The 13,675-nt window shown below is 45.5% G+C and overlaps 1 protein-coding gene across 6 annotated transcripts in view; it reads left to right on the plus strand.

Moving 5' to 3' along the window:
* Nucleotides 1-2,986: 2,986 nt before the first annotated feature.
* Nucleotides 2,987-13,675, plus strand: part of TMEM131L (transmembrane 131 like) — a 79,360-nt gene continuing 68,671 nt past the window's right edge. For 5 of the 6 annotated variants that reach the window (XM_041427805.1, XM_041427808.1, XM_041427809.1 and 2 more), the window contains exons 1-3: nt 2,987-3,082; nt 3,395-3,465; nt 10,439-10,482. In XM_041427805.1, coding sequence (XP_041283739.1) covers nt 3,013-3,082; nt 3,395-3,465; nt 10,439-10,482 — 185 coding nt within the window. In that variant the 5' untranslated portion in view covers nt 2,987-3,012. The remainder of the gene's footprint in view (nt 3,083-3,394; nt 3,466-10,438; nt 10,483-13,675) is intronic. The other variant, XM_041427810.1, reaches the window with a different exon arrangement.

Below are 13,675 nucleotides of genomic sequence, written 5' to 3' on the forward strand. Positions count from 1 at the left end.
TACACCTTTTTTGAAAAGCAAGTAACTATTCCCATACTGCAAGTAATGAGGATTTGTAATGGTATTTAGGGCTGGATTAATTTCTGTGTGCTTTATGATTTGCAGAAGTTTACAGCAGTATTTCCAGACTGCTGTAGGTAAAACTCAGCTCCTTTTCCTTGTAGTTCAAGGGCGAGGCAAACAGTAAAAATAAATATTTCAGCAGCACATCCTATTCCTGAAAAAACAAGTCAAAGATTTTAAAGTATGACAGTAAAGGGATTTGTTTTGCATGAATACTAAGTATGTCTACAGCCTCAAAAAAAAAAATTCTCTAGCTGGAAAACAGCATCATCAATAGGTTTGTGAGCTTGGAAGAGCACTGTCTTGTTTGCAGATGGCAGGGGTGCTGCACCAGCTTCACAAGCTGGGCCACGTCCCACCAGTGCATCGTCCAACAAGTTCCTCATCCAAATATTTTAGCAGTTGTTTGCTTTGCCCGGTGAGTGGGGTGAATCCATTTGCTCCAGATTAGTCAGTACTTTCTGAGGAACAGAAAAGTACCACGGTAGCCCATCAAAGAGGGCGGCAGGGACTTGCCGGCAGCCTTTGTTTCCCCTTTCACACCTTTCACATGGGTGAGCTCCTTCTCACCCATGGCTCTGCAGTCAGACAAGAGGAGTGAGGTTGCTCTAAATAAAATGGAGCATTTCCATGTGCATGGCATCAGGTACATCTCATCTCATCTCATCTCATCTCATCTCATCTCATCTCATCTCATCATCATCTCACACATAAGGAACAGTCTGGGGCATATTTTGCTGGTGAAGGGATGCACAGAGGCACAAGAGCAGCGATGTAATTAGGCTGCTCCCATCTGATGCCTGTTACACAAGTATCTCCCCATGCGATCACATCTGCATGGCGGCCCTGAGTTCCTCCCAGTCCTGCCCATTGCATCTGAAAAAGCCTCCAGAAACCAAAGTGTTCAGCTGTGCTGATTGGTTAAAGTGGCTCTACCATGACTGTAGAAAGCCTCCCTTCCCCTGCTCCCCAGCCCTTTCCAAAGAATTTCCAGGGTGAATCTTATCCCAGCCTGGACTGAAGCTCAGGCCAACTCTATCACCTAACATTTTTAAACCTGCTTAGCTAAACCAAGACTGTCTAGGAGTTTCCCTTTAAATCCGTACTTATGTCCAGCCAGACCCCTTCCTGCAGGCGCTGAAAACGGAGTTGACTTTTAGACGGGCAAAAAATCATCAGCTCATGCTGGCACACCGTCTTAAAAACTCATCAAGAAAAAGCTAGTAAGTTAAAATAATATTAGTCTACAGCTCTAATGAGTACTCCAGCTGGAACCAGTTGCAGAAGCAATGGGACCTCTTCCCTACTGGCATGCTCAAGGTGCCATGCAGGGCCTGGATGGGGTTGTCATATAAGGTTTCTGCCACTGTAACTCTCTTTTTCTCTAAAGCAGGTACTCAGGCATCTGTCCAAGCATAGACACGTTTGCCAACAGAGAAACATCCAGCCTTTCCTATTTTGAAAGGCTGCATTTCTCTGCAAGCCCCCGGGTGCTCTGGGGCACAGGTGGAGGGGTGCCTCAGTGTTCTTCTGCCCACGTGTGGGAGAGCCCAGACAATGAGATGAGACACAGGGGGGCAGCGTGGAAAACAAAAGACCTGTCTAATCATTAGGGAGCAGGAAAAAGAGGGAAGAGAAGACAGAAAGAAGAGGATATGGGCAGGAGACAAGGCTGCATTGCCGGCTTTACTTTGGTGGTTGTGCAATATCAAATGCCAAGGTCTTCTCCTTTAGGAAGGGAGTCAGCATTTCTTTTGTGGAGACCCACCTGCATCTCCAGTCAAACCTGAATGGCCTCTGGGTGAGAAAAGCTTTCCCAAGCACTGAGCAGAAAGGGCATTGGGCAGGTGACCCACTGCTGCTGGGGACCAAGGTCCCAAATGTCCTCATGTGTTGTCTCAGTTCAGGGCTAAAAATGGTTTATGTCATTTCTTTGGCTTTATTTATAAGCCTTTGCTGACCAATTCCCATGCTGCCAGTGTTTGTGTGAGTTACTACGTGTGATCGGTAAGGGGAGAACCAGAGGCAATCTGGGGCCTGTGCAAACCTTGTTAGCAGAGTATTTGCTTTAGTTTTCTCCTGGAGGTTTGCAGAACTAGTTTAACAACTGTTTTTTCCTGTAATTTAAGCATTTAAGGGGGCTGCATTTTTTTTCATTTTTAGCAGAAGGGACTTTTAAAAAAGCACTTTAAAATGCAATTGGAAGGGTATGTGAGATACACGTTAAAACCATGTGACCCACACAACTATCTCTGGGCTTTGTTCTACACTCATTTTGCAAACACCATGTAATTCCTTGAGAGATCCAACAGGCATCTGAAGACTTGCTTAAGACCAAAACGGATCTGAACAGCAGCAGTGACCCTCAACACAGAGCGCTGCCAAGCAGTCACGGACTACTGAGGCAAATTTACCGGACTGGTGGCACTGATAGAGGCTGCCCTCTCTAGAGACCTTCAAAACCCATCTGGAGGACTTCCTGTGTCACCTGCTCGAGATGACCTTGCCTTGGCAGGGTGTGGGCTCGGTGATGTGCAGAGATTCCTTTCGGTCCTAACGATCCTGTGTGATCCGCACCAGGACCCTTAGATCGGAGGGACTTTGTCTTCCCCGCTACCACGCGCCCCCGCCTTCCTCGCTGCGCTCTCCCCTCCCCCTTCGCGCGGCATCCTGGTTTCTTCCCTTCGCACTTTTCATGCTTTTTTGCTGCTAAAAATCAGCGGGGAGCCCCGGCCCCCGGCGCGGTGACATCCCACACGGGCCGAAGGGCAGGCGGGGTGTTGGGCAGCTCGCCGTTCGAGCGCACGGCCGAGCTACACAAAACCGCTCCGGCTTTCCCACAACGCCTCCCTCTCGCTTTGCGGGGGACCCGGCTCGGGCGCCCGCGGGAGCGGCGGCGCGGCCGCGGGGCCACGTGCGCGGCGCGGCTACTGCCGCGCGGCCGCGGCCATGAACCTCCTGCTCGGCGTCTTCCACGTCCTCCTGCCCTGCTTTCGGCCCGGGGAGGCGCAGGGACAAGGTGAGGGCACCGGCGGGGCAAAGCGGGGCGGGGATGCCGGCGCTGCCCGCTCCGGGCTTGAGAGCGGAGCCGCCGCCCCCGTCGCCGTCCCTCGGGCGGCTGCCGCGGTGGCAGCCCGGGGACACAAAGGGAGCCGGGACGCGGCTCACTTCTCCCCCCGACTCCAGTTCCCTTCCTCCCGGCCCCGCGGTACCCGCCGGGCCACGCGTCCCTGCCGGCCCGCCCCGGCGCGGAGAGCCCCGGGCCGCCGCCTGCGGGCTCCGGCCGCCCGCCCCCTGCCCATCCGCGCTTTCTCTCTCTCTGCCCCCGCAGCCATCGAGCCCATCCCCGGCGTGGTGGAGCTGTGGCAAGCCGAGGAGGGGGAGCTCCTGCTGCCCGCCCAGGTGAGGGGGCGCGGGGGGTGGGGGCGGCAGCGGCGTGGTCGTGCGGCTTCATTTATTTTCTGGTTGGGGTCTACCCCCCCCCCCCCCCCCCTTTTTTTTCCCCCCCCCATGTATTTATTTATTTAAACGAGTGCATTTGTCGTCGAAACGCACTAGACATGCCTGTCGTGAATATGCATATATTTATATCTCAGGCCTGCTCAGGTGAAGCCATTTTCCCCCCCTCAAATGACACATCATTTATGGTGCCGTTCCTCTCGTTCTAGCGCTTTTTTTTTTTTTTTTTTCGGTCTTGTTTAGCTGCTTTTGTTGGGCAGTAACAAGATGTGATAAATTCTGTGTTGGCGAGAGGAACCAATATGGTACAATGCCCGGCGGGGCTGGCGAGCGAGGAGGGGCGCTGGAAGCGGGGTCTGGAGTTTATGGCATTTGAGGCAGTCATTTAACTCGCACTGACGGACTCTGCCATATGTTGAGCTCGGCCTTCTAGACTTCGAGGCACCAGGCTCATAAATGGGAAGAAGCAGTCCTTAGGGACAGCATCTTATATGAGGGGCAAAAGTGGGTAATTTATTTGTCTTAAGCCCATATATCATTCTCTGTTTACTGCTCAGCCACTGACGTGCATTAATGTAAGAAAAAATAGCAGAAATGCTGTTTCTTAGCTGGCTAGCAATTGATTCTGCTTCACAGGACCCAGCATTTTGTACTGTGGCGTTATGAAAGTGTTATCTATTGTACGTCCAAATAATTTTAGAAGATACATTTGTTGTGCTATTGAGATTTTGCCTGTTGCAGATGTGGTAGTAGCTAAGGGGAGGTGTAGAGTTGCTGTGCAGAGATGCTTGAGGAGCATCTTTTGCATCTGTGTTCTTTACAGTGAAGATATTAAGATGCATTAGATGTAGAACTGTGTAATGTAGTCATTTATAGTTGCTTCTCATAGCAAAGCTGCAATTGAGTGATGATGACGTGATGTTTACTTCCTGAGGAGATTAGGTCCTCTTGGAAAACACTTTGTTCCTGAGCATCCTCATAAAAATATGCTTTAGCTTGGCTAAAGAAAAACCAGGCGTGAATGACCCATGAATTTGGCATAGTTGAGCATATGGTCTTGCTCAGTTCTTGAAGACAAAGCTGAGGCTGCTGTTCCCCCATCATTTCTGTAGAGGCTACGTTAGGTATGCAGGAAAGAAAGAAGCCTTCTGGCTTCAGTTGTGACAGAGTGAGAAGTAAATCACAATAGGCTTGCTGGTTTAAGAGGTTAAAAGTCAGATGAGCTGGTCTGTGAGTACTAGTGGTGCATTGACTGGTTTGCATGGGTTTTCCCCTCTGAGCTTGAGGACTGCAGCAGCATCTGATGCATGAGTGACTACTCAAGCTGAACAGAAATACTGGGTTCCTCAAACAGGTTTTAAGACCAAAATTTGGTTACAGGCCTGACCCTGAGGCTTGCTCTTTTGTTTCCATGTGGACTTGGGCTTTACCCAGCCCTTGTTGGGCTTTGGCCCTGTGGCCACATTTGAAACCACCTTTTCCATTTGTTGTGGTGAGGAGGAAAAGAGACTTCCCTAAGTCCCTGCAGATATGGTGAGGGACCCTTTCAGCACCTCTTTTATGGAGTGGTGTCACTGGTGTGCAGTGACTGGTCATGGCTTTTGCCTGGATGCCCAAAGAGTCAAGGATTGCCCATCCAGCCACGATCCTCTGTGGTATTTGTGAGGTCCTAAAGACATGTCAGCATTGTTGCCCTCCTGGGTGACTGCTGGGATGGTGAGGGCTGTCACTGGAGAAGCCAGCATCAGTTCCTGAGATCTGGAAAATCGCTACATCTGTTAACATCTGACTGCCCTTTGTTAGAGAGATGCTTAAACTTGCAAGAGGTTTATTGCTTGTTGATCATGTTTCGCTTAAAAAAAATGGTCTGGCCTACTGCTGCTACAGGGAGGTTTTCCATGTTCTCTTTCTTGCAAGAACAGAATTTCTCGGTTAAACCCTTGATGAGGGTTCTTTGCCCAGTGTTGATGTATCATAGCAGTGGTGATGTGATGGTGAGAATGTAGTAACAGGAAGAACCCCCTTGCTTTTGAGTGGTTAATAAATGTTGTTTGGTAGGGAATATCCAAGAATTGCTTAATTCCTGTGTTTGAAGATGGGTCTTGATGAAGACTTTGGGAAGAGGATTGTTTGGCCCCTTGATTTTGTTTTTCCTGCTTCTTTTTGGAGGGAGTGAGGCACCAATGAGGATTTTACCTGCAGAAGTGAAAAAATCAGGGAAGGAACTGTGCATATTCCTCTGCCAAAGCACCTCCCTCCGACTGCTCTCAGCAGGAAAATGGATTAGGTTGCCCTGTCTGCCAGCCCTTTAGCCTGTTTCTGGCGGGTTACCAATGCTATCTGATGGATGTTTTTCTCTTTCTGTCATGGCTTTACACTATTATCTTATTTTCCATGCATCATCAACTGCCTGCCTGTGACAGAGCAGTTTTGAGCATTCCTTGCTGCCTGCAGAATTTGAGGATGAAAGTTGGGTGGATTGGTAACCCATTCAGCCATCCGGTTGCCTGCACATGCTTTTGTTCCGGGAGCATGTAGCGAATAAAGACATCACGTTAAGGGGTGAGGGAGGGGAAACAAAGCGTTTTAATATTTGTAGTTGCTTTCTAGGCCTTTCACAGCATCGCTTTGTCTACGTGAACTGCATGAATTTGCATGCTGGAGCACAGCCGCCCAGGGACCCCGTGCCTCCACCCCGCTTGGTTGTTCTACCTTCTGTTTCCTCTTGCTTCCCTTTCATTGTTTGTGCTTCTCGTGTGCCCCCTTCCAGCTTCCCTCTTATACATATTTGTGCTTTTCCTTTTTTCTCCTCCCCTGGTGCTTGTGCTTTTGATTCCAGCTTCCTCTGAAGCCTGGAGAGCTGTTTGGGGGTGGCTCACCTACTGCTCTTGCTCCACAGCCGAGCCCGAAGGGTGCCCAGAGCACTGCAGTTGGTGACGGTGTGTGTGCGTGGGCTCGTGCGCCGGGCTGAAGGGGAGCTGGCTGTATCTAGCCTGCTGACTGTCTTCCACTGGTCTGCTGCTTCCTCCAGCATTTCAATGTTTCTTCCTGGATTCCCTTTTTAGCTCTGAGACCAGCTGGTTTTTCCCAGTCGGATGCGGTGGCTGTATTCCCTTGTGCCTGTTTCTTCTTTCTTGTTGAAGGTGGTGTGAAGCGTGAGGTAACCACAGAGCACCCACCGACTTTGCTCTCCTTCTCCTCACTCTTAACCTCCCTTTTATAGCAAACATGCCTGGGATGGGCAGCTGGATGTTTCTTTGAAAACCGGTGGGATTTTGACATGGAAAATCTTGAGTGTGAGAGACTTGATTAGAGCAGTTGTGGTTTTTATAGACCCCTTATAATTTTGTGGTTTTGCATGTTTGTTTGCAACTTGTTAATGCATACTCAAGGAAAATGCTTGAGAGAAAAGCTCCTTTATGTGAGTCTTGACACCCAAGCCATTCACCACTAAAGGCTGAAAATGCACCAGATATTTACAGCCAGGTTGTAGCACTTCAGTGCAAAGCTGAAAGGCAGTTAGTTATGTTTTAAACATAACGTACACATACAAGTGTAGGAGAGAAACACAAATGACAATTGTTGTTCATGGCCTCCACCACTTAAAAGAGGTATCAGAGAGTCACAGTTGTGTGTTTCTGTCTGTCAGAAACCATGTAGGTGGTTACTGGGAGCCTCTGATGGCAGGGGCAGGCGGGTTGGGTGCCTGCAGGGTGCTTTCCCTTTGGCCCCTTCAGTTTGGAGGGAGGGACTACCTTAAAATGACATAATGAAGGTTAAGTTGCAGTTCTTGTTATCACAGCTGAAAATGACAGTAAGTCATCAGTGTATGCCAAACTTTATTTTGGTGTCAGTGCAGCATTTGACTGATGTGATGGGTTTTCTACTGTTCCTGGGTGTCACATGTAGGAGATAAGCGAGATGTTTCCTTAGAGGAACACCTTGTGAATGTTTCAGTTTGGTTGCATATTCTAAGTAGAATACAATAACTTCTTGTTTCACTTTACTGTGACATTGTTTCAGGTGCTTGAATTTTAGAGAAAGATACAGCAAGTGTTTACTGTATCATGGTTGTTACAGACACTGGACAAATACAGAGCTGCTGCCTGAGTTTTCATTAACAGGCTCTGCTCAGGTCTGAAAGATGATTTTTTTTTTTCTTTTCTCAAGTAGCAGTAGCTTGTCTCCAGTTTCTGTTCTTCAGTGCAGCTCAGGGGCTAATAAGGTTAATTGTTCTGCTGGTTTTGAAAGCTGATGAAGACCTTGATCTTACATATATTCATCAGAGATACGCAGCACTGCAGTGTGTCATTAACGAGCCCATCAGCTGTGCACAAATTAAATGTACAGAGTCACCTACTTCAAAGCAGGGTTTGTCTGAAGACACACAATTTGTGGGAAAGTCTGAGACAGGCTTGGAGTGGGAATTGTGTCCCACTTTGGGCTTTTAAAAGGTTTCTCCGGACTCCCAGCTGAGCTTCTGGATGGTGCTGATAGGACTTGGGGCTGGATGGCCATGCAGATTATGCAGTAGCTGTCAGCTCAGGCTCTTGAGGCTTGTGTGACACAAGAGGGGTGCTTTCAGGGGTTTTCCAACACAAGATAAGCACCTGCCCCCTATTCAGGATAATGTTTGGAGGAAATGGATTTTTTCTTCTCATAGGTAGCCAGGTAGACTGTTGGGAACTGCATTTTAACTTTCAGGAGGTCTTGCTTTCCTTCCCCCTGTAGTCCTGTAGTTTTGAGAATACTTCTTTTTTTTTTTTTTTGTAAATCCTCAGTGTAAACCTTTGTGCACATGTAGCCTGGATCACACAGAGGAGTGAAGATAGGAGAAAGCTGGACATGCAGGTCTGTGTGTGATCAGAGTTGAGGGTGATTTTTAATTTTTTTTTTCCTTGCACAGTTGAGCTGTGCTGTGGCTGTGCTGTAGATTGGGAAGTTTGCTTCATTGTTGTTTGGTGAAAAGTGAAGAGGAGAAATGGTAAGGTGGCTAGTGTTAAGGGTGAGCACAGTGTGATGACACAGACCCAAGTTTCTGATGCCTGGCAGATGCTAAGCCATTTAAAGGAGGAACTAAGCCATTTAAAATAAGGATAGCTTGTTATCTGGCTGTTTCTGGAGAATGTGGATAAGGAGTCCTCTAGTTCTGCTTGGTATTGTACTGAGTACAATAAGAAGTACAAAAAGAGCTTGGAGAAGCTGGAAAATGTGATGGGTTTGTATCATGCCATCCTGGTGAAGTCTAGCAGTAAGGCTTTGCAAGGTCTCTGGAGGAGATGGCTGGGTCTTCATGGGGGCTAGGTGCTGAGACCTCTAGGTAGATCTGAGCTGAAGAGCTTTGTTGTGTACTGCAGATCCTGGACAATTAGCATGGTGTCTCCAACCTCTGGGCAGGCATACAGGAAGATGTCAAGTCCTCAAATTAACTTGTACTTCCCTGTCAATCTTGTTCCAGATTTGGTTATGTTATGGTGGAGGCTGTGTTGCTTCTCTTGTGTGAGCTGCTTGTGACAAAAGATGGAAGTTCAGATGTGTCTGGTAGCTTTTGGCAAGGTCTGTCTTAGTATTAGCCATAAGGTCATTATTTTAGACACAGTCATTATTAGTGTTAATGTTAGCATTCAGCATATTTCCTGCCATAGTGTGGTTGTCATTTTGCCTCACTTTGTGAAGCTCAGGTCTTCAGAAATCCTGTTGCTTGTTGCATTCAGTAGGCAGGTAGGGCTGCCTGATCTGCTTAAGCATCTGAAGCCTGTAGAAAGATGTTTCATGTTTACAGGTGTTTTTTTTTTTTTTCCAGTATGTAGTGAAAATAGGTAAAGTCAAAGCTGGTGGCTTGGGGCTTGTTCTGTGATATGCTTACATGGGAAACATGTAGGAGGGGTGGTGGAAAGTACACCCTTTTCATTTTGAAAGATTTTTTTCCCCCTACCTTTTCATTGCTAAGGTCTCTAGTTTGTGTCTTGTAGAACCATCGCCTGAAGAAGCAGAAGCTGGGAAAACTCACCAGCTGCTGCTGGCAGGATGACTGTGACCTCGTCCTGAAATGTTAATTGCCCTAAAGTTGTCCCTAGTTTCATCAGCAGGGGTTGAGTGGCTGTAACACACTTCATTTTGAGTTGTACCTAAAGCTTTCCTGGAGATCTTGGCCAGTTCAGAGTAGCTACCTCCTTGTTTTAAATGGATTTCCTGCAGGGAGCTCATTGAACCAACACTTGAGTTCATTTCTGTAGACAGCTCAGAGTGGTTTGTGGTGAACTGCAAGCTGACACAATTCAGCTGCATGTCTTGAAAATTACCTGAGTGCAGCAACTGAGCTAAGATGATGTGTTCAGAGCTTCTGCTCTCTCTGTTTTCTGTACATGCTGCTAATCAGTGATAAGATCTGGGTTTGGGACCTCACCTTGCTGGCTGGAATGTGGTACTTTGCCTTTGCTTTTGGCATTGACAGGTGATCTGCATTTCAAGGCATTCTGCATCCTATTTCCTCAGGTACTGGCTATTGAAATTTACTGATGGGGCAGAAAATTTGTAAGTGGAGGAAATAGTCTTTCTGTAGTTTGAGGATAATTGATGGCTTTAGATTGGAAATCTGTGTGTGAGAGAATTTTGTACAGATGCACTTGCATAAATGGAAAATGAGTCTGTTCAGTCAGCATTTGGAAAGAAGCAGCAGAGTAGCCAGGTTAAGTCACCATTTATCTTTTGCAAGGTGAGCTGAAACCTCAAATGGGATGTCCATCAACCACCTTACCTGACTCGTAAAGGAGTTGTAGGAATTTTAGATTTCTGAACTTGTTTTGTGAACAAGTCACACGAGACTCCATCTGTGATGGAGTTAAAGTGGTACATATGTCCAGTGTAGCATGTTGCAGTTCTGAGATTCTTACACAGTATTTTCTCTGTTTGTCAGGCTGATTCGGAGGAGGATGTGGAAGAACATCCACAAGAGCAAAGGTAAGCTAAACTCAAATGGAAACAAGAGTATTGAAGTTCATTCTGGTTTTTGCTTTAGGAAATACCAGTGTGTTATTGGGCAGACTAGTAAAAAATTATTTTTCTCCTGCATGTTAAGTAGTTTTTTATTACTTGTGGCTTACAATTTTCTCAACTTAATATTAGTATTGATTTATTAGCAAAACCAGAAAACCTGTGCTCAGCCTATGCAAGTACAAAATACCTTCTTGCATCTCTTTCTCCTAATACTGTCTCTAAGAGGAATTTGCTTCTTGTTGCTTTCACACAAAAAGTAAATGTTTATTAATTGTTTTGTTGTATATTTTGTAATTCATTTTTTTAAGGCAGGGAACAGTTGTCCATTACAAAATTTGTAAATGTAAGTAGTCTTGGAGTGTTAATTGACACCAAGGCAAGGAAAGAGGTGAGGGAAATTTAAAGCCAAAGGTTTATTAATGTGTTGCTATGGAACAATAAATATTCTGCCCTTTTGTCTTGAAATCAGATAAATAATGAAGCTCTTCAAAACTATAGCCACAACTCTGTGGTTTCTGTTAATATCAGGCCTTCTGTTTTGAAGTGTTGGGTAAATAGCATGGCAGATTATTTTTTAAATACGCATTTTGTTTCCTCTGAGTGTCCAGGTTAAAATGCTTGGACATCTACCAGTGAAACACTTCCTTCCTTTGGTATGAGTTAATGTGGTTATAGCTTTCAGTGCCATGCCAGCCAGAAAGATCACAAGACTTAAAATAAACATGTGGAACAGCACTGTTTTCTGATGGCAGCAGTTAGCCACAAATGCTTTTCTCATTTATCTCCCGTCTTTGCCTTTAGCTTAGGTTTGAGAGCAAGTAGATCTGATAACACACAAGCCTTGGGAGCTGGCAGAAGGAGTAAGCCTGGGGAAAGGGAACAGGATGGTTATGATGGGTCTGTCCTGCTTTGCAACCCTTCTTCACATGGCTTTTCCCCTTACTGCCCCATTGGGAGCTTTCTCATCTGAACCCAGCATCACATTAAGGCTCCTGTGCCTCATCTCCGTGGGAATTACAAAGATGGTTTGGAAACAGGATGTGAGAATTACTGTGGCTGCTGACAGCTGGTGCTGATTACTTGTTCTTGCCTAAGTGCCCCAATTCCTACCTGCAGAGGGGATTTTTTTTTCTTGCCTCCTCTTGTGAAAAGAAGGGTAAACTACTGAAAGCTGCATTTCCCTGCACAAATACAGAAGTTTTTGATTTTTTTCACCTGGGAGCTATTATTTTTTGGATGCAGAATTTTTACTGTGTAACTTTATTACCTGCATGCTTTCTTTATTGAGAGGTAGTCAGAAGGCAGCAGTCTCTAGTGCTGTGCTTAAGATTTTTTTCTGGCTGTTTCCTTAGGAGTCAGAGAGATGTAATTTAGGTGGAAAAAAATTCTCTACTTTCCTATTTTTCTCTGGAGGTGGATGGGATAATTGTCTACTATGGCAATAATAAAAATATTATTGAAAATAATTAGTTCTTGAGACTTGGAGAGGAAAAAGTGATTTGTCTGGAGGTTTTTTTAGGTCATTCAGGTGCTTAAATTTTTTTCTAGTAATTATTAGTTTTCAAAAATGAATTTGCTTTTTGGGGGTAAAGTTTGTAGAGGTCCACTTGCATGGTGGAAACATCCTTCTATTGTCATACTGAAATGCTTCAGGAAACTTGCCTGAACAGATCCTGGCTTGTGTGCATCTTCTAAACTATTTGTTTTCCTGCTGTATGTAAACACATACATAGACCTGTGTGTGCTCTGTATACTGAAGGAATGTTACAGTGTAGACTTCATGAAGAAGAGCCAGCAAAGGTACATTGGAAGGATTAGAATTTCTTAGTTTATTTCCGGATTAATTTTCATTTCTGTAGCTTACATTACTATATGGTGAAATCACGGGGATTTCCTTTTCCTGTAGCAGCAAAACCTGAAGCTTGCAGCATCTTCATCTCATTGTCTGACTGCATGCCTGGGGGAAATCAGCTGAAGCTACTGTAATTTGATGTGAAGCCCCAAGAAGCAAAGCACCTTAATGTAGGGGATAAGCAGAAGTTAAAGGAGATAGAGAAATCAGAAATTTCCCCAGAGCTGAGGAAAGTATAGGAGTTCATAATCTTGGGGCATAAAGGAGAAAGTCTCTAAAACATTGTTTTATTCAGTTTTTAATTCTAGGTTAGTGGGTTCCCTGGGAACTTGCTAACCTACTTGGAAAAAAACAAACACAACAAAAGCAGTAAAGTATTAACAGTTTTTTAACTGACTTCCTGTGCATGTGCATCATAAGATCTTCCTTTTGGGGTGGTCTTCTTGGTTTGCTGCTCTTGTGGCAAGAGCACAAGGGAGATGGATGTGGTCTTATCGTTTCTGCCTTGGGTTTAGCTTTAACAAATAGAGAAATTTGCATGGAGGTAAAAGACATTGTCAAAATAGTCATTTTTGTGAAGAGCTATTTCAGAGGTGAATGAGAAATGGTTGATTAAGTCCATAGGTTTGCAGCTGCCCTGAGTGAGAAGGTCATTATCAACTCCTTAATTTCCACCCTATGATTCCTGCTATTCTGATTGCTTGGATGCTTCTACGGGTTGCTTCATGCTGGTTTGTGTCTCTCTGGATCAGATTCTGAAGTAGGAAATGCAGCACAGTAGACACTTGAGTACTGCTTCAGGCCACAGACTTCAACAGAATTAATGTGTATTTGTACTGGCCTATTAAAAAGCTTCGAGTTTCCTTAAAAACCTTTGAAAGCCAGGAGTAAAAAGATGCCTTCTATAACAGTCAATGGCAGGTGTTGACAAGAAAAGGTTTTGTTGCTGTGTTTGGAGGGTGGCGCTTTTTTAAAAAATTTTTTGTTGTTGTTGTTTTTGTTTGTTTGGTTTTTGGGTTTTTTTTTGGTACTCCTGCCCCTTCATTCTGGTGATTTTGGTTGCCGCAACTGGCAGTTACAAATTTTGAAGGTTTAGGTTCTTGCTAAAGCAGCATAATGAGTCAGGACTTAAAGGAATGGCCTGAAGTTGTGTCGGAAGATTTAGGTTGGATATTAGAAAAAAGGTTTTTCAGCTTTTCTTGTTGGCCCCTGGAACAAGCTCCCCAGGGAAGTGGTCACAGCACCACACCTGACAAAGTTCAAGAAGCATTTGGACAATGCCCTCAGGCATGTGGTGTGTCTCTT

Source organism: Onychostruthus taczanowskii, unplaced genomic scaffold (genome assembly GCF_017590055.1).
Source record: "Onychostruthus taczanowskii isolate IOZ18803 unplaced genomic scaffold, ASM1759005v1 scaffold12, whole genome shotgun sequence".
In the NCBI taxonomy this organism is placed as follows: Eukaryota; Metazoa; Chordata; class Aves; order Passeriformes; family Passeridae; genus Onychostruthus; species Onychostruthus taczanowskii.